The 23,742-nt window shown below is 41.4% G+C and overlaps 1 protein-coding gene across 16 annotated transcripts in view; it reads right to left on the reverse strand.

Annotated features, from left to right (window-relative positions):
- The window catches only part of PTPRT (protein tyrosine phosphatase receptor type T), a 620,908-nt gene that overhangs the window by 446,721 nt on the left and 150,445 nt on the right, over positions 1–23,742 (reverse strand). For all 16 annotated transcript variants that reach the window (XM_082225799.1, XM_082225800.1, XM_082225808.1 and 13 more), the window contains exon 2: positions 3,046–3,171. In XM_082225799.1, coding sequence (XP_082081925.1) covers positions 3,046–3,171 — 126 coding nt within the window. The remainder of the gene's footprint in view (positions 1–3,045; positions 3,172–23,742) is intronic.

The raw sequence follows: 23,742 nt of genomic DNA on the forward strand, positions 1-23,742 counted from the left end.
TCATTGCATATAAGCTGCCAGGAACCAATATTTGACATTTATAAAAATAAAAAATAAAAAGTTCCATAAGGGTACAAATTGCCAAAGGCAAGGAGGAAGATCTGAAGAGAAAGTAACTGTTCGGTAACTTAGATCCAGGACATACTCCTGATCTATCATCTTATATCTATAAGCATGGAAGCCCCCCAGGGAGAGTAGAGGAATAGGATTTCCTATTGTACAAATGGAAGTCCTGACACTAATGGGACAAATTCATTGGTTACAACCCTTGGATTTTTTAAAAAAGGTGGGTAGGAAATTTCCTCTTATTGGTAGCTATTTTGCCCTAACCATTTTTGGAGCAATTCCCCCCATTGCAATTACCATGCTTATCTTCAGTTTGCTTACATAATATCAGAGGAGTCTATCTTTCAAAAATGCAAAAATCACACAGCTCTACAAGCCACTGAGGACTGACTGACTCTCTCTCTCTCTCTCCCTCTCTCTGACACACACACACACACACACACACACACAAAATCAGGCACTTGAACACTTTTTATGAGGCTGTGTGCACTAGCACACTCAGTCTGAAAAAGACACCAACAGTGATAGTTATCATATTTATCACTTATCGTATGAACCAGCTGTCTAATGTCCACCAGTGAGTAGGTTGGCATTACGTAGCAATGCATGAAATTGTGATATCTTGATACTGGGGAAAGAAAACAAGTTCTGTGAAACTAATCATATGTCATGCTTAAACTCAGGCTTGAGTGCAGGGATTAGCCAAAAAAAATTAACAGTAATTTATTTAGAGGAGTGTTTCTTTTTTTAAAAAATGGGGAATGGGGAGGATTTCAGGGAATGAACTCAAGAATGCACAGTTAATATCAGCACAGCCTTAATGGTACTCTCATTAAGGGAGGTAATTATTACTTACATAGCAACATGACTGCACATGCACACTCCAGAATAGCATAAAACAAGAGAGCACTGCTAGAATATAAGCATCTAGCCATGAGATATCACCCATGAACTAACAATGAAAAGGCGGCTAGTATAAATTTCCCTTCAAGTATGCCTTGCAACCTGATCTGGCAGTCTTTCTGCAGCTAGAAGTGCTTTGGATATGGCATGCCAACAGTCATGATAGAACAATGTCAGAAAGTGTGATATTGTAGCAGCGACATCCGCAGTGGCATTTTGCTGCTATCACAGGCAGTTGTGTCAGCAGAGATATTTAGAACTGGAGTGACAAGAAAGTTTCTCTTTCTCTGTTTCAACAAAGCAAACTAACATCTTGATTATTACCATTTCTAAAGCTCAGGGGAGGTCATGATTTCACACCATTTTGCAGATCAAACCAATCTCTAAAAGGAAACTGCACTCAAACCTCACATCCTTTAAGAAATTAACTTTTCCTGTCCTCCAAAAGACAATACTGGTATTAGCAAAGAAATATAATTAACAATTAATGAGTTTCGCACCAGTTAAAATGGGAAACCCCCATTTTGCAAAAGTCAACTTGAATGGAATTCTTTGTCACTTTAGTGGATGCTAAATGGTTTTCACTGTGGCGGTGAGCATCAGTTTGGTTTACTACAGCAGAAATATCTTCAGTAAAGTCAATGGCAGCCCTATCAGAAAAGGGGGATGCCAGAGAAAAGTGATATAGTAAAATAATATAGTAAAATAATAGGTGATATGCACCACATTTAATTAAATTAAAGTTGGCTGTCTCTCAAAATCAAGTCAAAGGCATGTCAAACATTGGTTACACATTTGAGAGTTAATCCGAGTGTCATCAGACACAAATCTTTCTAAGTACATGGGGGGGGAGTGCAAAATTGTGTCCCTGATTTGTTGACATCCAGAACTCTAAAATGGATTGAGAATATCCTGGGTTTCTCAGAGCCAAATTAATATACAATCAAATTAATGAAATCATCCCCACAACCACCACATATGTAGATCAAAGACTACCTGGAAATATTTGTCATTATGTTCTCTGGTGCAGCCTGTATGATGACCCAGGGGAAAGCTATATTAGAAAACTTTCATCTCCTTCATTAATGCCAGTGATCCTTATTAGATTGTTTATATGTTGTCTAACAGTGACAAGTTTGTTACTTATCATGCAGTGAATATTGCTGTGGCAACACAGAAACTGAGAGTGTGCTTTGTAGAAACTAATGTAGATAATTGTATCAACCTTTAATCTTGTTTTACTCTGTCAGATGTTACTATTAAAAACAGTAATCAGATGTAATGCAGGTTTGGTTTTGTACTAAAATGTGAACCGAGTTTTCTAAACACCTAACTGGTTGAACAATACAATTTATTTATGTGATTTATTTAAGCAATTGTTACCCTACCTATCTACTCAAAGCAGTTTGCATTAACCATTAAAAACAATAACGCAAATCTGCATACATTGCAAAGCTAGCAAACCACTTTAAGAGCCAATAAAACCAAGCCACAATTTTACTCAAAAGGGAGAAACTTCCATTACAATTAGATAAAACTATTAAGAAATAGGAAACAGAAAGCCAGCTCTTAAAGTCAAAGGTTAAGTTTAATTCTCTGATGTTGAAAAGTCATCATGAAGGGGGCTAAATGTTTCTCATGGGGAAAACAAATTCCAAAGCCTGCGTGCAGCCACTGAAAATCCCCTTTTTGTCTCATCATTAACTGTGCCTCAGATATTGACAAAACCAAAAAAAGGTTCATATGAAAGGAGGCAGACAACTGAGATACCTTGATCCTAAGCCATATATGACTTTAAAACCAACAGTTATCATTGCTCCTAGAATATTTGACTGACAATAGGCAGGTGATTAGACTTTACATTTTGAATCCAAATTGGTACATGAAAGTGGGGGAAATGGGATTCAAAACCAACATACTCTGGGCAATGTCAAATGTTACTAAGTACTGGTAACAACCAAAGCTAAACACACCCGTATCAGCCAACATCAGCCCGTATCGCAGTTTTGGAAGTTCTCACCCCGAGATAAATAATTTTGTTCAGAGGCTTTCTTACCCAGCATGCTTTTTACTCACCAGTTGGGACAGCAGGATCCATTGTTGGTTTCTCCCAGGTATTAATCTGCTCCCAAGTAAATCCATTGGTCCCCAGAGCCACACTATAACCACAGTTACTGTAGTGTTCATCAAACGAACAACCACCTAAGGAGAAAAGAGATGAATAAATACTTTTGTCTTAATTACTTCTGTCTCGTTATGTTACTCCATTTAAATCAGTGCCTTTTATATGAAAAAAAAACTTGCAGGGGGGAAATAAAATGAATTTCTGGAACATTAAATTGTTTCCACTGCTCTGGGGGTATATATCAAAGATTTCTGAGTCTTAAATGTATACTTGGAACATATGGCTTGCCTTTTTTAAAAACTTAATAAGCAATTGTTTCTTAGGTCACTTTTCCTAGTCTCAGCTTTAAATCTTCACAATATAGATAGTAGTGTCATATGCCACACATTAATCTGAAGATTTGTGCTCATATCTCAGTTAATGGTCCCTGAGGCATTGTGCAGTAAAACGTAATGTTCATAAAAGATCACGCAGAGGGGAAGGAGACAACTTCATATTTGAATAAGCAGCACATTAAAGTTTGGTGCTCCCTTGCCTCTTTGGTTTCCCTTTGAAAGTGCAAAAAAAGAGTGTTGCAGTTACAAGTCTTCCCAGTTTTATGTGCCTTTCTATTCTAGTTTTTGTGCCCTAAGGTCCAGATTTATTTTTAGTAGCATTAGCAAAGGGCTACTTTAACACACACCCCCATTCCAGGTGAGTTTTGCATTAAAACAAAAACAAATCTCTTCTGGCATTGATATTGCCACATGCTTATATATGAATATGAATTTACAAGTTTTAAATAAACAACTGATAATAAAGCATTCTAGATCTGTTAAAAACAAAGTTCTGCCCCCCCAGTTCAGTTTAATAGGGAATCTAAAACTGCTATGACTTCCCCCCCTTTTCACAGAAGTGTATGTAATTTGCAGGTGCAGCAGCCTTTCTAGAGCAAATTATGTTTTACAATATGTCGCCATGAAAGGAGAGATGATTATAGTGGACAGCATACCCAGCCCATGAGTAGTTGATGTCACCAGTACCCATGCAGAGCTGCTTTTGCGCCACACTAGGTTTCATGGCATGTGTGGAAGAAATGCATGCTTGCTTGAGCTGGTTAATGATAGAAGACCTGGAACTTTCAGTCTCTACCGAAAAGGGATGCTTTACACAGCACAAGCTTCTGCTTGTCATCTTAGAGAATGTTCCTCACTAGGGCAACAGTAGCCAATGCTGTTAGACTCCAGCTCCCATCAGCCCCACCGATTATGGACAGGAGTGGTTGTCCCACAAAATCTGCATGGTACCACATTGCCCACATGCAACCTGGAATCACATAGTCACTATTAAACCTGCTTAGCATTCAGGAGAAAAAGTCATAAATGAATGTATCCTGTATTCAGTGTAAGCTATCCCTTTCCTAATTCTCCTACGGAAACTGGAGTTTATTCATCTGTCATGCTAGGTATGACATATTTTGTTTCCTCCTCCAGTCAAGTAGGAATTCTGTTCACCCATTGGAATTGAGGAAATTCTTAAAGCAAATTAGCAGAGTTGAAAACACCCCGACTTGCTCTGCAAGTGAAACACCCAAGTAAGACTGCAGGATGCCAACCAAAAGAGCTATAGGGATGCTATTTGACTTCTATTCCTCCCTATAAGCCAGATTCTCCATGTATGTACCCTGATAAATTCAGTGTAACTAAACTGGAGTGGTTCAGTGTTAGACAAGACAGGGTAGGCACACAGGTTCATTGTCTTTCTGTCCAGTATTCACCATCTGCTTCATCTTAAAAACATTGCAAGGAAATAAAAACACAAATGCCTGATGATGACTTACTCAAATAGTCACTATCTGGCCCCCATCCCGTATTCTTCTTCTAACTACTGGGGGGGGGGACTAGTTCCTGCTTTCACTTCTCCTTATGAAGATTGCCCAAAGCTAAATTAATTAAGCACTCTAGATGACTTCCAAATATAGATAGGTAATTAAGCATCTTTATGCATGGCTACTTTTGTGGGCTGATTTTTAAGAGTTGTAACCAAATTCCAGCGAAAGCAAAATGTCAAGATCATTTTGGGAGAATGCTTCTTGAATAACACACCTGACTTCTTTGGAAGAAAGCAAAAAGAGAATTTTGATATGATTCATGAAGGATAGGTCACATGAATGCTTTTCATTGACCCATGCACCCCACTGCATCAAATGAGGATGTTCTGTGTGGCTTCTGCTGATAGGCCACTGGGCAAAGCATTCAAACAATTGTTTCACCACATCTAGAGTAACCCCTGAAAAAGCAACAGCAGGACCTGATCCTGCCTTTTTTCCCTAAGAGCTGATAGGGAGATGCGACAATAGATAAATAGATATTTAACAAAACAAATTCCTGCATGGCAGGGGGTTGGACTACAAGACCCTCGGGATTCCTTCTAATTCTATGATTCTATGAAAATGTAAAAAGTAACAAAACACAACAAGCAATAATGGCTCCATAAATTGAAGGAAAATTGCAAGGATAATGAAACTGAAGGAAGCAATCAAAGATTATTTTATCAACAACAGTAGAGGAAGGTGAGGCAAAATGAGATTTCTCAAGACCAGATTAAAAAATGTTGTAATTGTCAGGAGCTGAGAACAGGAACGTCAGGGTTTTTTATGCAAAGAGGGCCCAACTGTCTCATACAGAAACTTTTGTGCCTTCCACGTAAATATGCAGAAACACATAAGCATTGTCCATTCTGCTCACAAAGTTCTAATGTACTATTAAAATAATTACTTGTCAAATGGATTTCTAAGAACCCGTTTCATACCAAGTCCCACCTTGAATATTCCCCCTAAGGCTGAGTTCTCTGGCTGAGTTCCCTGGGGTGTAAATTGTTTTAACAATGTAATTAAACACTTCTACAATGGGCCAATGTTTAATTGCTTGTCAATGTCACAATGTAAACCAAGTAAACAGAAATAACATAAAGGGCATCATTATCTCATGAAGCAGACAGCTGCAAAGAATATGGAAGAACATTCACATATTAATTGGGGCTAACAAGGAGTGACACTAGTATCTGGATTTTGGACACATTCAGAGGATTAACAGATTTTAAAAGAAATTAATAAAGAAGAATGTATTTTATGCACATACATGGAAAGACTCCCATCTTTCTCTAGAAGCTCAGACTATTGCAGGGAAAATGCCACTTCAAATAATTATTCAACATATTTATTGCGATCACCATTATTAAGCTATCCTAAAGACCGGTAGATCAGAAGAGATCATGTTCTTTACGACATTATTTATCATCTGCTGCTAAAATTACTTATGGCAGCATGAGTGCTCCTCAACAACATTATGGTTAAGATAATGCACAAGAACAAGGAAAAGAGGAAGTACACATACATATAATTAGATGGCATCACTTTGCCGAATTTTGAGTGAAAACATGCTATCAGGGTTTTGGTAACACACTGGATGGTGCAATAAGCCATCCATCACTCCTGTTCCACTAGCCTAAGAGGTTTCTGCTTGTAAAATGGTACATTCATGTGTTGCAGCTGGACTTAGGTATAAGCCCCACCCTACCAAAAGCAACTCACAGGCTACCTACAATTTTGGACATTTATCATAGCTATTGGTTATCAGTGCAATTGGTTTCAAACAGGCATGGTACGAAAAATGTTAGAAGTCGATATACAGTCTTAAAAACAAAGTACAAACCTACCTAAAGGGACCCCTGACCATTAGGTCCCGTCGTGGCCGACTCTGGGGTTTTGGCGCTCATCTCGCTTTATTGGCCAAGGGAGCTGGCATACAGCTCCTGGGTCATGTGGCCAGCATGACTAAGCCGCTTCTGGTGAACCAGAGCAGCGCACGGAAACGCCGTTTACCTTCCCGCCGGAGCGGTACCCATTTATCTACTTGCACCTTGACGTGCTTTCAAACTGCTAGGTTGGCAGGAGCAGGGACCGAGCAATGGGAGCTCACCCCGTCGCAGGGATTCGAACCGCCAACCTTCTGATCGGCAAGTCCTAGGCTCTGTGGTTTAACCCACAGCACCACCCGCGTCCCGCACAAACCTACCTACCAACCACTTAACTAACGGATGCATTTAGACATTTCAAATACCCCTAAGAAACATTTATAATGTGAGCAGTTGGAGTGTTATTTTGGAAGGGAAGGAGGACAGGGGATATATTTCTTGCAGCAGACAAATAAAGTAGTTGAGATTTGCTTGAAAATATAAAGAAAATGATGCAGTTTACAGAAATTAATGAGAAAAGAAAAAGAGTCTTGTTGAATCAGAGCAAATATTCATCTAGTCCAACAGCCTGAATTCAACAATGGTCAGCCCATGAGCAAAGCATGAAGACCATGTCCCTTCCCTGTTGCTTCTCTGCCAGACACTGGCATTCAGAGGCACCTTGGCTGTCAACAGGGAGCTGCATCTATTCAGCCATGCTCTCCTTGAACCTGCTTCCAAAGGTGCTTTTAAGGGCACTCCTATGAAAATGCTTTCTATATCTCTATTGTCCAATCCTCTGGCACAGAGGCAATTTTAAGGGAAGGTACATAATTTTGTTCAAAGACCTTCATTTTCTCCCATGTGCCATGTTAAATTTCAACTTGTTGATAAACTGCAGAATGTCACCTTCATCTGACTTACTTCTTTGGACACCCTTCCTGCGGGGAGGAAACAAAGCAACTCAGCCATGGGTTCCCACCCAACATTTCCTGGGTGAATACTGATGCAAACAAAGAAGACATTCAGCTTCTCTGCATTGTTTCCACCCTCCTGTGGAAATCCTCTTATTAATCTGTCCCACATGAAGCCGAGACAAAGAACAAGTGACCTCCCAGCATGGAAAGAGAAACCCAAATAAACAAAGGCTCCCTTGACCCACAACAAGCTTGCAGTTGTGACTCATTACGGCAAAGGCTGAAATAACCCCTGTTTTACATTGTGCGCTGCTAACAATGCTGCTGTTCCTCTGAATGATCCTAATTAATTTTGAACAGACCTATCATCAGTTACTGAGTCTTGCCCCTGGATTAAATGTAAACCAGCCTTGCATAAATTGAGTGCTTTCTTTGAATCTATAATTGAATTTGCAGAAGTGTGCGCCAGGGGGGTGTTTAAATAAGTGCACAAATATGATAAAAAGGACTTCACGCCATTATATCTAATTCAGTAAGCAAAAATAATGGCAGGGCACGTACCAATTAGCTTTTGATTTATTTATTTTAACAAATCCAATTAGTAGAATGTTTTATAAAGTCATCCAATGTCAAAAACTCGTGGACTCTCTAAAGAAAGAGCACTGGAAAAGGAGAAGAAATTAAGCGAGGCTCATTGGGTAAAGGGTACTACTTTTAAATTATGCATAGGAGGGGAAGGAGGGGAACGCTCTATTGTGTGAGAAGAAGTCCCTGCACTCATGGGATAACTTTGTTGGGTAGAAACCTAAACCTAGGTAGGGAACACCCTACCTAAGATTAAAAAGGATAGTTATGTCCAGGCTTCGTATCACCCCTGAAGATGCTGCAGATTGAAGCTGGAGCATCACAACACTTTTTGGAGAGGAGATGACTACCTTCACAAAAACACTGAAAAACTTTCTGTGGCATTGCATTTTTGGAAAACCAAGAGGTACAACCAAGACCCCAGGGACTCTGCAGGAGGAACTCTGCTGAGGGCAAGCTCAAGCAGGCACTTTCTGGGTTAGTCCACAGCTGGAAAGGCAGGAAAGTACTTTAAAGACTAACCATTGAAATCCAATGACACATGAGATGAGACTGCTCATGCAAAGGGACTTCATGTCCTCCCCATGCCTCCCAAAATCTCCTCTGGAGAGCTCCTCTAAACCTTCCAGAGCAGATGTTAAGGACACACAGGAGAGGCACAAGTAAGAGGGGAAAGGACTCAATCTGATGCATGAGTGAAATTTTGTTTTGCTGATGCACTGATATGGCTGGATACAACCCTAATGGATTTACTATGGTTAAAGCTTTTATCAACTAGAATGAAATTTTTACACTGTGAATATTGGGTTGTTGCACAACACTTATAAATTCATTTTTCTAGCAGGACGGTAACTGCACCAATATTCCTAATTTAGGGCTCAATTACTTCCACATACAAACTTTATTCCCAGGCATCAATGTAACCATTATCTGTACCAGATCCTTCAGTAGAAAAGGGCTAAATCCAAGTTTGACAGTTTAGAACATGTTAAGAACTATCCACCCACATTGTAGAGGCTCTAGGTCTCTGATTACTAGCTAGTTTTGCCAGTGGAGCACATCTGATTTGAGGTGGGCCTAGAACAGGTAAGCACACTTGCCACTAGTACCACTTCCTACGCCCATGGTCCTCTGTCTTCTGGCCATCTCTCCAAGCCCTTTCAGGAAAGGTAAGGACACCTACTAACAGGGATATAAGGATGAAATGGAGAAAAACGTGAACAGAACTAAGCATTTTTCCAGAAAGCAAGGACCCCCTGGCCTCTCTTTCCCTGAACTGCAATGCAACATCACACAATTAAGGAAGAAGGTCAAAGCAATACCAACGAGTGCAAATGTCTTGGAAAAAGATAATGGATATCTTTACAAGCCATTGCAGTAGCAATTAATACAAGCAAAGATTTCCTGAAACCCTAAAATTTTATGACAAATTCAGATCAAGAGTAATTGAACAGTTGAATGATAAAGGTTCTGTTAGGTTAATGCTAAGCCCATTAATTATGATAGCTTTGCCTTAAATTATAATTTTAATTGGCACCACGAAGATCCTTTTAAGAATGAACCCTTTGCATAGCTGCTGTGTCCTAGCACTTTCACAAAACTGCATATTTGATTATATTTCTCCAAAGGGTGATTTAAATAGACTGTTCTGAGCTAAAAGAAAAAGTTTTAAATGGTTGTTCCATCAGAACCTAGATGTAATGATTTCATGTGCAATCCTCTCCCCACCACTTCTGGGTGGGGCTTATCTGTAGCCCAGCCAAGCATGCCAACCAGGGCAAAAGGTGTGGGGCATCAGGGCCCGTACCATAAAGTGATGGCAGCATGGCCATTTCAGGATCTAACTCATCCCAGGCCGGCTCGACCCCTCCCATCCCAAAACACCGTTTACGGATCTTCCAATGGTGAGATACCTTCTCAGGAAGAACCTGACAGGGTCTGGCAAAGGACTGAAGCCACCCAAACCCCAATGAAAAAAAGGGGGGGTTGGATTGCTCTGCTGTTGACATTTCTGCAGCATGAGGTGGGAAAGTAGACTTTAATAAACCAAACATAACTAATAATAATAATAATAATAATAATAATAATAATAATAATAATAATAATAATAAATTTATACCCCGCCCATCTGGATGGGCTTCCCCTGCCGCTCTGGGCAGCTTCCAACAAAATATTAAAATACAGTAATGCATCAAACAGTAAAAGCTTCCCTAAACAAGGCTGCCTTCAGATGTCTTCTAAAAGTCTGGTAGTTGTTGTTCTCTTTGACATCTGGTGGGAGGGCGTTCCACAGGGTGGGCACCACTACCGAGAAGGCCCTCTGCCTGGTTCCCTGTAACTTGGCTTCTTGCGGTGAGGGAACCGCCAGAAGGCCCTCAGTGTCCAGGTAGAATGATAGGGTGGAGACACTCCTTCAGATATAACCAACACAAGATATTCTGTAAAGCTCTTAACTTGTGAAAATTCCCTCACACTTGATAAGCTTCATGTACCAAGAGCTAGTACAAAATAGCCTGAATAATCTGGGGAAGGGCTGTAGTTCAGTGGTAGAGCATCTGCCTTGTGTGAAGAAGGTCCCAACTTCAATCCCTGGCATTTTCAGACAGTAATGGGAGAAACTCCACATCTAAAACCTGAGAGAGCCACTGGGGTCAGGGCAGATAGACCAATGACCTCACTTGGCTCAAAGCAGCTTCTGAATGTGAAGTTTTGGCTAGTCTCCAGAGGAGAGGCTGAAAAGAAATCAAGTCACTCTGGTTAAACCATTGAAATCACTCCCACAAGCTGTAGCAATGGCTACTAACCATTGAGGCTTTAAAAGAAGATTATACAAATTTAAGGAGGATAAGTCTATAAATGGCAACAAGCCTTGATGGCTATGTCATTTCTCCAGTGTTTGAGGCTGTACGTCTCTATACCGGTAGGCCTCTGATTGGCTACTGTGAAAACAGGGTGCTGGACCACAATGGGCCTGCATATGTCTTTATGTGCTCACATATTCAAACTGAATTTTCCTCTAAAAATTCAGATGTTTTGAGAAGCAGCCTCCGATATGTGAAATAAATGGTGTCTATTTCAATGCCCCAAATGTGGATTGTTCAGCATAAACCTGGAAAGTATTTATGGGAGCCCTAAGCCAATCAGGAGAAAGTGAGTAGTTTAGAGTGGGGATTATCAAAACCGCTGAGCTAAACCCTGCAACTCTCTGGGTCAGCACAGCAATATTTGTGGCAGCATAAGGATAGCCCCATCCTCTGCTGATTGTTAGTGGGAGATTCAGTTCAGTACTTTGATAGCCAACACTGATATTGTGGTGTCAAATTGCAAAAGGTAATGCAAAATAAACACACCAATCATCACTTTAAGGAACACTTGATTATCTCAGCTCTTAACACAAGGTATATATTTCACAGTATATATTTCTATCATGGATAATAATTTTGCAGACTCAGCATTATAATGTGATGCATATTTAAAAAGCATCAAAAAGATAAAATTCGTTGCAATCTTCTTTTGGCATTTTTTATTTACAATTAAAGGAGCAGAAATGAAAAAGATATATGGTTCAAACGGACAAAATCACGTTGATGTAAACATTAAAAATTAAGTGCAATTTGTAGGCTGAAAAGCAACATCACAGCTTCAGATACCAAAACACTTTACTTCTATGGCAAATAGAAACAGTCACAGAAACTTGTCCATTGCCATAAATTGATATTATAGATAGTCTTTGGGTTCCACCCCCTCCCCATATAACAGTTTTGAATAAATCAAGATATTGCATCTATGCTAAACAAAAAACAAAAACTCTCCAACTATATAAGCTTTGCAAAAATATTTTGCCTGATAATGATCCGTGCTAAATTAAATCAAAAAATGCAAGAGGATTGGCAAAAGAAAAGAAAAAAATCATGCTTGATCTCCCCAAATCCCTATTATGGGGTTTACTCTTTCCGTGGCACGCAAGGTCATCTTCTGAGAACTCACTTAAGAGGCTTATTGACCAAAGACATATAATTAACAATGATATACAGTAAGGGGGCATATTTGCTGGATTCACATTTGTCTCTCTTGTATTAAGAGTTGTTAAATATGCATTACACCCCTCCTCTGAAGGCAGCATATATGGCAGATGGATAGAGGTTCAGTTGGTGGAGCATGAGACTCTTCATCTCAGTGTTTCCTTCTAATTTTAGACTCACAATAATCATAAGAAGAAAAGATTAGTCCTTCTGGATCAGGCCAGTGGGCCCGATTTAGTCCACCATCCTGCTCTCACTGTGACCAAGCAGATGCCCATGGGAAGCCTGCCAGCAGACAACAGCACTCTCATCTCCCACATTTTCCAGCAACTGAAGGTAAATTCAGCTTAGAGATAACCCTGTGCACGTCATGGCTCAGTGATGATTTGAACCCAGGCCTTCCTACTGAAGTCTCACAGTTTATCTTGCAAGGCATTTTTCTTGTTCAGTAGACAAACTGCTTGTATTTTCCATCGTTTGATTTAAGATGCCTAGCCAAAGTTGAATAGTCATGCTTTTATTATCCTAGCAGCAAACCACCAGAACCTGGGAAAGTCGGTTCTTTTGCAAGAGACTGAAGATTTATATGGCATTTTCTTAAAATTTATCAAATCGGATTCAAAGATGAAGTGTATAGATAATCTGACTTTGCTTGCTAGAATTCTTGTCTTGTAAGTAAACATTAAGTAAGTAATATATTCTTGCCTCAGCTATCATATTTCTTATGTATTTATACCAGGAAGCAACACTTCTAGTCTTATATAAATCAAGTGGATATATAAGTTTCTAAAATGTAGATGCCTTTGTTGTTAGATAGCCAGTGAGTCTACCCAACCTATAAAGTACCTCTCAAGAATCCCATATTAAACTGTATTTTCCCAGCATATATACAGGTGAAACTCAGAAAATTAGAATATTGTGGAAAAGTTCATTTATTTCAGTAATTCAACTTAAAAGGTGATACTAATATATGAGATAGACTCATGACATGCAAAGCGAGATATGTCAAGCCTTTATTTGTTATAATTGTGATGATTATGGCATACAGCTGATGAAAACCCCAAATTAACAATCTCAGAAAATCAGAATATTAAATGAAATCAGCAAAACAAGGATTGCAAATAGAGCAATAATGGACCTCTGAGAAGTAGAAGCATGCATATGTACTCAGTACTTGGTTTGGGCCCCTTTTGCATCAATTACTGCCTCAATGTGACATGGCATGGATGCTATCAGCCTGTGGCACTGCTGAGGTGTTATGGAAGATCAGGATGCTTCAATAGCAGCCTTCAGCTCTTCTGCATTGCTCGTTCTCATGTCTCTCATCTTTTTCTTGGCAATGCCCCATAGATTCTCTATGGGGCTCAGGTCAGGCAAGTTTGCTGGCCAATCAAAAACAGAAATCCCGTGGGCATTGAACCAGGTTTTGGTACTTTTGGCAGTGTGGGCAGGTGCCAAAGTCCTGCTGGAAAATGAAGTCAGCATCCCCATAAAGCTCGTCTGCAGAAGGAAGCATGAAGTGCTCCAAAATCTCCTGGTAGACGGCTGCATTGACCCTGGACTCAATGAAACACAGTGGACCAACACCAGCTGATGACATCGCTCCCCAAATCAACACAGACTGTGGAAGCTTCATACTGGACTTCAAGCATTGTGTGCCTCCCCATTCTTCCTCCAGACTCTGGGGCCTTGGTTTCCAAATGAGCTGCAAAAGCTGCTCTCATCAGAAAAGAGAATTGGGGGAGCCATGTCATCAGCTGGTGTTGGTTCACTGTGCTTCATTGAGTCCAGGGTCAACACAGCTGTCTACCAGGAGATTTTGGAGCACTTCATGCTTCCTTTCACAGACGAGCTTTATGGGGATGCTGACTTCATTTTCCAGCAGGACTTTGGCACCTGCCCATCTGCCCCAGCTGCAACAAAACATGTCTCTCCTATATCGGTCTCTACAGCAACAGCAGGTGTTGCAACCTTCCAACCATTTGATCTCAGCCCCAAAGGCATACTCCTCCATTGTCTCCTGAAACAGATGAATGCCAACCCCAACAGTTGTGCTGCTGCAGATGCACCATGACATTTATTCTCTCTTGTGCTCTTCTCAGTAGTCATATATATATATATATATATATATATATATATATATATGCAGGTTTTGGTGTCTTCGGGTGTCTTCCCGTGTAAGAGTCGGGGTGTCTGTGCGACGTTTCGACGAGGTCTCACTCGTCATCTTCAGGCTGGTGCTTTCGGCTTCTTGTTACTGGAACAGAGCAGAGTCTGGTGTTTGAGTTCCTATAAATACTGTTGAGGGGTGTGGTGTATAGCCTCCAACGTTCTGGGCAGAGAGGAAGTTCCTAGATTAGTGTGCCTTTTCTTCTTTTGTTCCTTAATTACTTGAGGGATATCTTGGGTGATTTCATGAGTGATATTCTGAATATCACTGGGTGGGTCATTAAGTGTAGATTAGTTGCTAAAGCTTTCGTGTCTTGACCTCTTGAGCTTGTGAAGAATTTTTCTGAGAAGATGGCTGTGCTGCATTTAGTTGTGCTCTGGCTTGGCTTCGTGTATAGGGGCGAGCTATGGTTTTGTGCCTTGTGCCAGCCAGATCTGTGTAGGGATTGCAGGGGGGTGCAGCATCCGGAGGTGCCACTATAGTTTGGTTACTGGATGGAGTCTGTAATATGTCTGTGGAGAGGGTCTGGGTTTCGCATCCCCACGGAAAACATCATATGCGGAGTCGAAGCTAGCCTGACCAAAATCGACCCAGATGAAGCCAATAAAATCAGACTTGAAGTCACCAACATCCTCTGCTCCAGCAAACCACCCAGAAGCAATTTACACAAAGAAGAACAGAAAGCACTCACCAACCTGAGGAAAGACAACAACATAATCATTCTCCCAGCAGACAAAGGCAACGCCACTGTTGTGATGAACACATCGGACTACCAAGCAAAACTATCAAATCTACTCCAAGACCCTACCTACCAACCTATAAAAACAGATCCCACCACCTATCTGGAAAAAACCACCAAATCCAAAATAAAAGCCTCTCCTATCAGTGAAGAAATCCAGCTAAGAATCATCCCCAGAGAAAAATCATCCAGATGCCCCAAACTCTACGGTCTCCCCAAGATACACAAAGAAGGAACACCACTCAGACCAATAGTCAGCTCCATAGGCTCACCTCTACAAAATCTCGCTAAATTTCTCGCTAAGCAACTTCAGCCCTATGCAGAATCCATCGCTTCACACGTTACTAACTCCTTCCAGTTCATAGAAACAATAAAGAAACAATACCTACATCCCGATGACCTACTTGTGAGCTTCGATGTTGTATCTCTCTTCACTCAAGTGCCCATTAATGAAGCCTTGACAGCCATTCAAAACAAATACAACCCCCCCAAATACATCCTGGACCTGACCAACCACTGCCTAACCAACACGTACTTCATCCACAATGGACAAAGATACAAACAGATAGAAGGAGCACCTATGGGATCACCCCTCTCACCGGTTATCGCAAATTTGTACATGGAACACTTTGAAACCAATGCTTTAGACAAGTCAGAACACAAACCCAAACTTTGGCTCAGATATGTTGACGACACCTTTGTAATTTGGCCACACGGGAAAGAAAAACTAGATAGCTTCCTCACACATCTCAACAGCCTACACCCCAAAATACAATTCACTATGGAAATAGAAGACAACAACCAACTCCCCTTTCTTGACGTCCTAATCTACAAAAAACCTGATGGCTCCCTAGGACACACTATCTACCGGAAAAAAACACACACCAACCGCTACTTACATGCACAATCACACCACCACCCTGCACAAATAAACTCCGTAGCCAAGACTCTCATCTCCAGAACCAAACGCCTGGCTGACAAAGACCACTTGACAACTGAGTTACAGAATCTCTCAAATGTGTTAATCGCCAATGGATACCAGAAAAACAGGGTTACGAAGCTAATCCAAAAAGAAACACCCCCCAAAAACCAAGACACAGAAGAAAACAATGGCATGGCCCTCCTTCCTTATATCAAGGGCACTACAGACAAAATCAGCAAAATCCTCCATAAACACAATATCAAAACAGCCTTCTGCACCAACCAAAAAATAGCCAATATCCTCAGAAACCCAAAAGACAAAATCCAGCTGGAAAACCAAGGGGTCTATGAAATACCCTGCAAAGTCTGCCCAGCCACGTACATTGGACAAACAAACAGACGAATAAATGCACGTATCGCAGAACACAAGAATGCCGTCAAAAAAGAAGAAAAAACTTCCTCTCTTTTCCAACACATGAAAGAAACAGGACACGAAATTAATTTTGCAGATTCCAAATTGCTCTTTAACATGGAACATCACCACAAGAGAATAATCATGGAAGCCATCGAGATAGAGAAACACCCTCACAACATGAACAAGCGTGACGACACGTCCCGCCTGCCAGACATCTGGAAATTAGCCCTCCACACAAAAACCGACACTAGAACCAGAGGCACACAGAACGCCGTCACCAATCAACCACACCAGACCCAAACCCAGACCCTCTCCACAGACATATTACAGACTCCATCCAGTAACCAAACTATAGTGGCACCTCCGGATGCTGCACCCCCCTGCAATCCCTACACAGATCTGGCTGGCACAAGGCACAAAACCATAGCTCGCCCCTATACACGAAGCCAAGCCAGAGCACAACTAAATGCAGCACAGCCATCTACTCAGAAAAACTCTTCACAAGCTCAAGAGGTCAAGACACGAAAGCTTTAGCAACTAATCTACACTTAATGACCCACCCAGTGATATTCAGAATATCACTCATGAAATCACCCAAGATATCCCTCAAGTAATTAAGGAACAAAAGAAGAAAAGGCACACTAATCTAGGAACTTCCTCTCTGCCCAGAACGTTGGAGGCTATACACCACACCCCTCAACAGTATTTATAGGAACTCAAACACCAGACTCTGCTCTGTTCCAGTAACAAGAAGCCGAAAGCACCAGCCTGAAGATGACGAGTGAGACCTCGTCGAAACGTCGCACAGACACCCCGACTCTTACACGGGAAGACACCCGAAGACACCAAAACCTGCATTCCTGTACCCGTGAAAATCTACGAAAGCATATATATATATATATATATATTGCCAGTCTACTTTGATGAATACAGGTTGTCCTGTATTCTGAACAGAATCCAATGTTGTCCATACTTTTCCTCACCCAATATGACTTGTCTCTCCTCTCCCCTGAAGTCCCCCATGCACCCCCAAAACTATTTCAGAGTGTCCCCTAACACTTTGGAGCAGATTTTTGAGGGTTTCTAGATGGTTATCGGAGGCTACAGGGAAGAAGAGAGGAAAGTAACATCCTGTTGCACAAGTGCAAGTAGATGGCATCTTCTACTCACGTGATGGTTATTTCCCTACAAAGCTGCTCTGGTATTCCAGAATTCTCACTTCATGAGATATTACAATATTAGGAGAAGGAAGGCAGTATTCGAACCGCCAACCTTCTGATCAGCAAGCCCTAGGCTTAGTGATTTAGACCACAGCACCACCTGCGATGGGGTGAGCTCCCGTTGCTCAGTCCCAGCTCCTGCCAACCTAGCAGTTCAAAAGCACGTCAAAGTACAAGTAGATACATTGGTACCGCTCAGGTGGGAAGGTAACCAGTGTTTCCGTGCACTGCTCTGGTTTCGCCAGAAGTGGCTTAGTCATGCTGGCCACATGACCCAGAAAAACTATCTGCGGACAAACATCAGCTCCCTCAGCCAGTAAAGTGAGATGAGCGCCGCAACCCCAGAGGTGTTCATGACTGGATTTAACTGTCAGGGCTCCTTTACCTTTTTTTAAAAGGCAGTATTAGGAGAACAGAGGCAGGAGCTACTTAAGTTCACAGTGTCTGCCTGAGCTATCCACTATTTCAGAGCCTGCAGTGACAGACCTCCTGTCCAAAAAGATGGGGGAAAGGTGCAAAATAGAAGATACTCAATTGAACAGCTGGATGTGGAAAACTGCACAAAACACCTTCTACACAATGAGACTATTGTGGAGCCATTCTATAACTTTCACAAATGCCAAGATATTTGCAATAGAAGAAAAAGTGGTTTGATGACTGCACCATTTTTGGATGTTGGTGGAGTAAAGATAACATAATGTGGAAGCATGTAGAACAACAAAAACAAAACCGGCAGCTATAACACTATAAAAGCAGGGCCTTTTTTCAGCCAGAACTCACCAGAGCTCAGTTCTGGCACCTCTCAGGTGGGCACCAATTCATTCTAAGAGAGCAAGGGAAGTTTTCACGGTGAGTTCCTACATCTCTTTTTCTAGGAAAAGAGCAATGATGAACAGAAAGCTGTGCAGAATGGATTCCCTAAATGGTTTCTGATATTTATAAGATTCATGTTTGCTGGTTTTGTTGTTGTCTCTTGTCTTAAAAATGTTGCATAAACTCTGCAACGCACATTTAAGACAAAAGACAACAAAAATGCTAAAATAATAATTGTTATTATTATTGTTTAGTACACGTCTGTGTAGCTCCATCTGTTCCATCTTTCCCTTTAAAGGTCAGCACTGGGAAGTCTATTAGGGCAGATTTTTTGTTTCATATCAGAAGAGACAAGATAAACTATTGTGCTTACATTTTTTTCTTACAGTTCACTATTGAAAATCCTATCTGAAAGAAGATTTCTAAGGGTTTATTTACTTTCCTATAGTTAAGGTATTAGTCATTTCTCAGAATACTGTAATTCAACACTCAATACAGGATTAAAGTAAAGAGAAGGTTTAGCTGTACATTCTATATTAACATTTCTTTTGCAGTTAACCTACAGGAAGGTGATACATTATTTCTCACAAATGGAGGTTTTAGGTTTTAAGGAATGCTATTTATTCTGATTAAAATATATCTTTACCCATTATAATTTAGGAAAGTTTGTCAAAAGTATGCTATGATAAAATATCAAAAACTTTAAGGTCACAGATGTCTGAATATGGGCTTCATCCTAAACTTGCAACATAGTGAATTAGTGTCTCATCCTCCGGATACAGTATGGTATACTAGTTTGGTCAAGGGAAAATCAGAGTGAAATCCTCAGTTAATACAGGAAGCTGCCTTATACCAGGTCAGGCTGTCTCTCTGTCTGGTCCAATACTGTTTACCCAGCTCTCCAGGTTGTCTTTCCCATAACCTGCTATCTGGAATTACCTTGAAACTTGGGACCTTTTACAGTGTATAGGATGTGCTTTGGTGTTGAGTGCTAATGGCATGGTCCCTCTTTGTCCTGGTGCAAAGCCTTATCTGAAGGTGAACCCAAGGCCACTCCCACCCAAATTGTCATGCCTATAGACCAACAACCCATCCCAAACTGTTGCCTTCTAGTCAGCAACCAACAGTTCCAACCAACAAACCACCAGTCCATTCCAGAGTCACTTGCCCTGGGCAACCCATTATTTTAGCCTAAACTACTTCATAGATTTGCTCTGATGTTATTTTTCAAAGGTTCTGATACATTAGCATTAGATTCCAATGCTTAGACAATTTGTTGGTTGGCCTAGTTCAAAGTGCAGGTTTTCAGCTTTAAATTACTATGACGTTCATGACCATATTACCTGAAGTATGCCATTTTCTAATACAGGTATGGGAAAACTCTGGCCTGTCAGGCTTCACCATTTTGTCCATGAGGCTGCTTTGGGGAAGCCACGACCACCTTCCCTACATCTAGCATACTGGTACAGGGCAGGTATGGGTGTGGGTTCAAATGAACAATAAAAAGCTTTGTTCAATTTAGATATGGGTCAAGAGAGCACATGGTTGGCTGTATAGCCACAAGCCCCTCACCGAAGGCTGTGCAAACCGAAACCAATCCCATAACACATCACGGGTTATGGCATGAGGTACCTTGTTCAGAATTGCAATAACTGTGGAGTCAAGGTCATTCCAGTGTGAACCAACTTCTTCCTTGGGTTTCTCTTTCTTTTTCAAACAGAGGACTACAGTATGTTCCTTTCTAGGAAACCTTCCAGGGGCAACATGCCCATGGTGGGCATGGTAAGAGGCTAAAGTGGGTGTTGCAACTGTAAATATTACTTTGTATAGTTGCTTTACAAGCATTGAGACACCTCTGTTTCCCATCCGGGCAAGCAGGGTGCCTAATATGAAATTGAGGAAACACTCAGACCCGGGACAAGCACCCATAGATGGTGACAAAGCAGGACCAGTGAAAAGTGTGGCCTGGGAAGATGGGAGTGTGGCCTAGGATGGTTCTGCAGCCCAGGTAGGTTTGGAAGGCCACATCTGACTACAGGGCCTGAGGTTTCTTAGCCTTGATACATAGCAAAGCTCTTGGGTAGTGAGCTGTCCTTCCTTCCTTCTTTCCTCTCTGGGAAAGGAAGAACACAGACAGAAGCAGCACAGAAGTGATAAACTCCTCCCCGACTCCTTCTATAAACTCTCTGCAGGCATTCTCGCTCTGAGGTTGTGATTTTGACTCTGTATTGTATTTTCACAGCAGATCACTGAAGCTCCTTGGCCTAGCTCTTGTATATTCTTGAAAACTGCAAAGAGTTGATAGAGCACAGGTAGTACAGAAGAGGAAAGGGCAGAAAATAGAGAAGTCTGCATAATGGCTGAGCTATTATTTGAAAGTCTGCTCCGCACCTCCAACAGGATGACTTAAGCTAAAGAACTCAAAAGCTTTAGGACCTTTGTCCTGCTAGATAAATTCCAACGATTCATCTTTTGAATAGTTTCCAAAACCTAAGATTAATTAGGTTTAAAAATGCACATTTATTTTAGAACCAGCAGCACTAATCACCACAAGCATCGACTGCATCTGTGCAGATTATCTTAAGCACATTAATACATGAGTCAGGCACGTTTCATTGTTAAATTCCCAACACAAATCATTTTATTAGCCGATTATCATTTAATGGCACACAACAAACACAAAATTCAGGGTGTTTCATTGCATACTTTTCCCAGCCTGGGAACATTTGGTGAAGGGTTAGTGTTATAAGTAAATATAAATAAACCTTCAAAAAAAGAGATAACTACAGGATGGTGCCTGCATTTATTGCAGCTGTTGAAGGTCAGTAAATATTCATCAACCCTCAACTGTATTTATCAAAAAGTATCCTATTAAATTTACATTAACTGCAGAGCATATATAGGGACACATTCTCTATTACATCTTCAGGTTAGTTGCCATCATCATGTTTCAGTAAGCAAAGAGCAATGTGGCTTTGAACTGATTACGTCTTGCCAGCTGTTGTCTTTCCAGGGTCTTTGGTGTCAACACGCTTAATAAAGTAAGGGAGGGAGTTGAATGCCGGGCTCCCTTCCTCTATTAATAAAGCTGATAGCCTATAAATGTTTCCAGGTCACAGATGACTAACTTGTTTATGATGTTACAGGGATGCAATTATGTTGTGTTGAGAGATTGCTAAATAAGCACTGATGGTGAGCTGATGCTACTAGACCTAGAAATATAGGTCACAGCTACCTGGCACACGGTGGGTGAAGGAAGACACAGTTTGGCGACACATCGCTGAGATGGTTAGAGCTTTCAAGAGACTGGCTTTATTTAAATTGTGGCTGCAAAATTATTTTACGGTGATGATTTCAAACAGGTTGGTTGTTTCTCATTTAGTGCATTGGGTCTATTGGCTGAAAGGCGGTGTAAAAAATGGGGAAATAAATAGATGTGACTAGTGAAAGTAAGACAATATGGGGCTTTTGAAACCCCCTGTGTGTAGCATAATGTTTAGAGTGTTGCACTAGGACTTGAGAGAGCATGGTTTGAATCCTCACTCAGCTATGAAGCTCATGGGGTGACCTTAGGCCAGTCACCCTCTCTTAGCCTAGGTAAAGGTAAAAGGGCCCCTGACCATTAGGTCCAGTCGTGACCAACTCTGGGGTTGCGGCGCTCATCTCGTTTTACTGGCCGAGGGAGCTGGCGTACAGCTTCCGGGTCATGTACCCAGCATGACTAAGCCTCTTCTGGCGAACCAGAGCAGCGCACGGAAGCACCGTTTACCTTCCCGCCGGAGCGGTACCTATTTATCTACTTGCAATTTGAGGTGCTTTCAAACTGCTAGGTTGGCAGGAGCAGGGACCGAGCAACAGGAGCTCACCCCGTCGCGGGGATTCGAACCGCCGACCTTCTGATTGGCAAGTCCTATGCTCTGTGGTTTAACCTACAGCGCCACCCGTGTCCCTCTTAGCCTAACCTACATCAAAGGCTTGTTGTGAGGAGGAAATGGGGAGGAGGAGAATCATGTACACCACCTTGAGAGCCTTGGAATATAAAGGTGGTATATAAATGTAATAAATAAATAAAATATAAAACTGGGCAGCAAGAAGCACACTTGGAATCTGTAAAAAGCAACCCTCCAGGACTCTCTCTGTGGTCTTTGGGGCTCTGGATAGGCAACTGTCACTTTGCAGGCCATGATTTCCACTGGCCCTTCTCTAAGCCCTCCTCAAATGTTTTTGCCTGCCTGGAACAGGGCACTGAACTGTGATAATGCCCTTAACTTGCTTGGATGAAGGATAGAGTTATGGGGTGTGTGCATGTGAGATGCTGTCTTTTGGGTGGCTGGACTGTAATCTACTATACAAGGTTAGGGTCATATCCATTATTCTACTCATTTGTGCCCCTGTTCCTGTTCACCAATAATATGTGGCCCATAAGGAAATGTGGCCCTTGACCTGAAAAATCTTTCCCACCAAAGCTTGTAAGAGTATGCTCTTGTCTTTGAGAAACTACTGCTGCTTCTTTAAAAAAAATCACCCACCGTGAGAGGGTGGCACAAACTGATCCAACACAACACAGGAAAGTAGTAAATTGCACAACTAAACCACTATTTATTCTACATTTCCAGATTCCAGTTTGTTTTGAGCTTGAAGCTGCTCCTCAGGGAAATAATTTATGACAACAAAACGATGATAGCAGATCTTTAGCAAGCAGATTCTCTCTTTGTTGAGGTTTCCAATCTATATTATTTTTCACCTTTTGTGTGTGTGTGGGGGTGCTCCTCTACTTTTCTGTTATGTTTTAAAATATAGTACAGTCCGACTGCATTCAAACAACAAAGTGTGGCTTACTAGGACCTCCCAAGAATACAGAGGAGGAGCTTTTTTTTCTTTCACTCCCAGACCATTCTAAGCTAAGCCAAGGTTTCGCTTAGTGTGTCGTCCAAACCTGGACTGATGGTCAAATTCTCCCCTGGCTAGCCATGAGTTGTAGCCAAGAACAATCCTGTCTACCTAGATTCTGAGACGTGCCCAAGCTCCTTACCTTCTGCATCATGAATGGCTTAAAAAGAGCATTGGACAAATTCATGGAGGAGGATCTCAGTAGCTACCAGCCATGATGGCTATGCTCTGCCTCTACAGTT

This window comes from Podarcis vaucheri (genome assembly GCF_965113315.1).
Source record: "Podarcis vaucheri genome assembly, chromosome: 6".
Taxonomy (NCBI): domain Eukaryota; kingdom Metazoa; phylum Chordata; class Lepidosauria; order Squamata; family Lacertidae; genus Podarcis; species Podarcis vaucheri.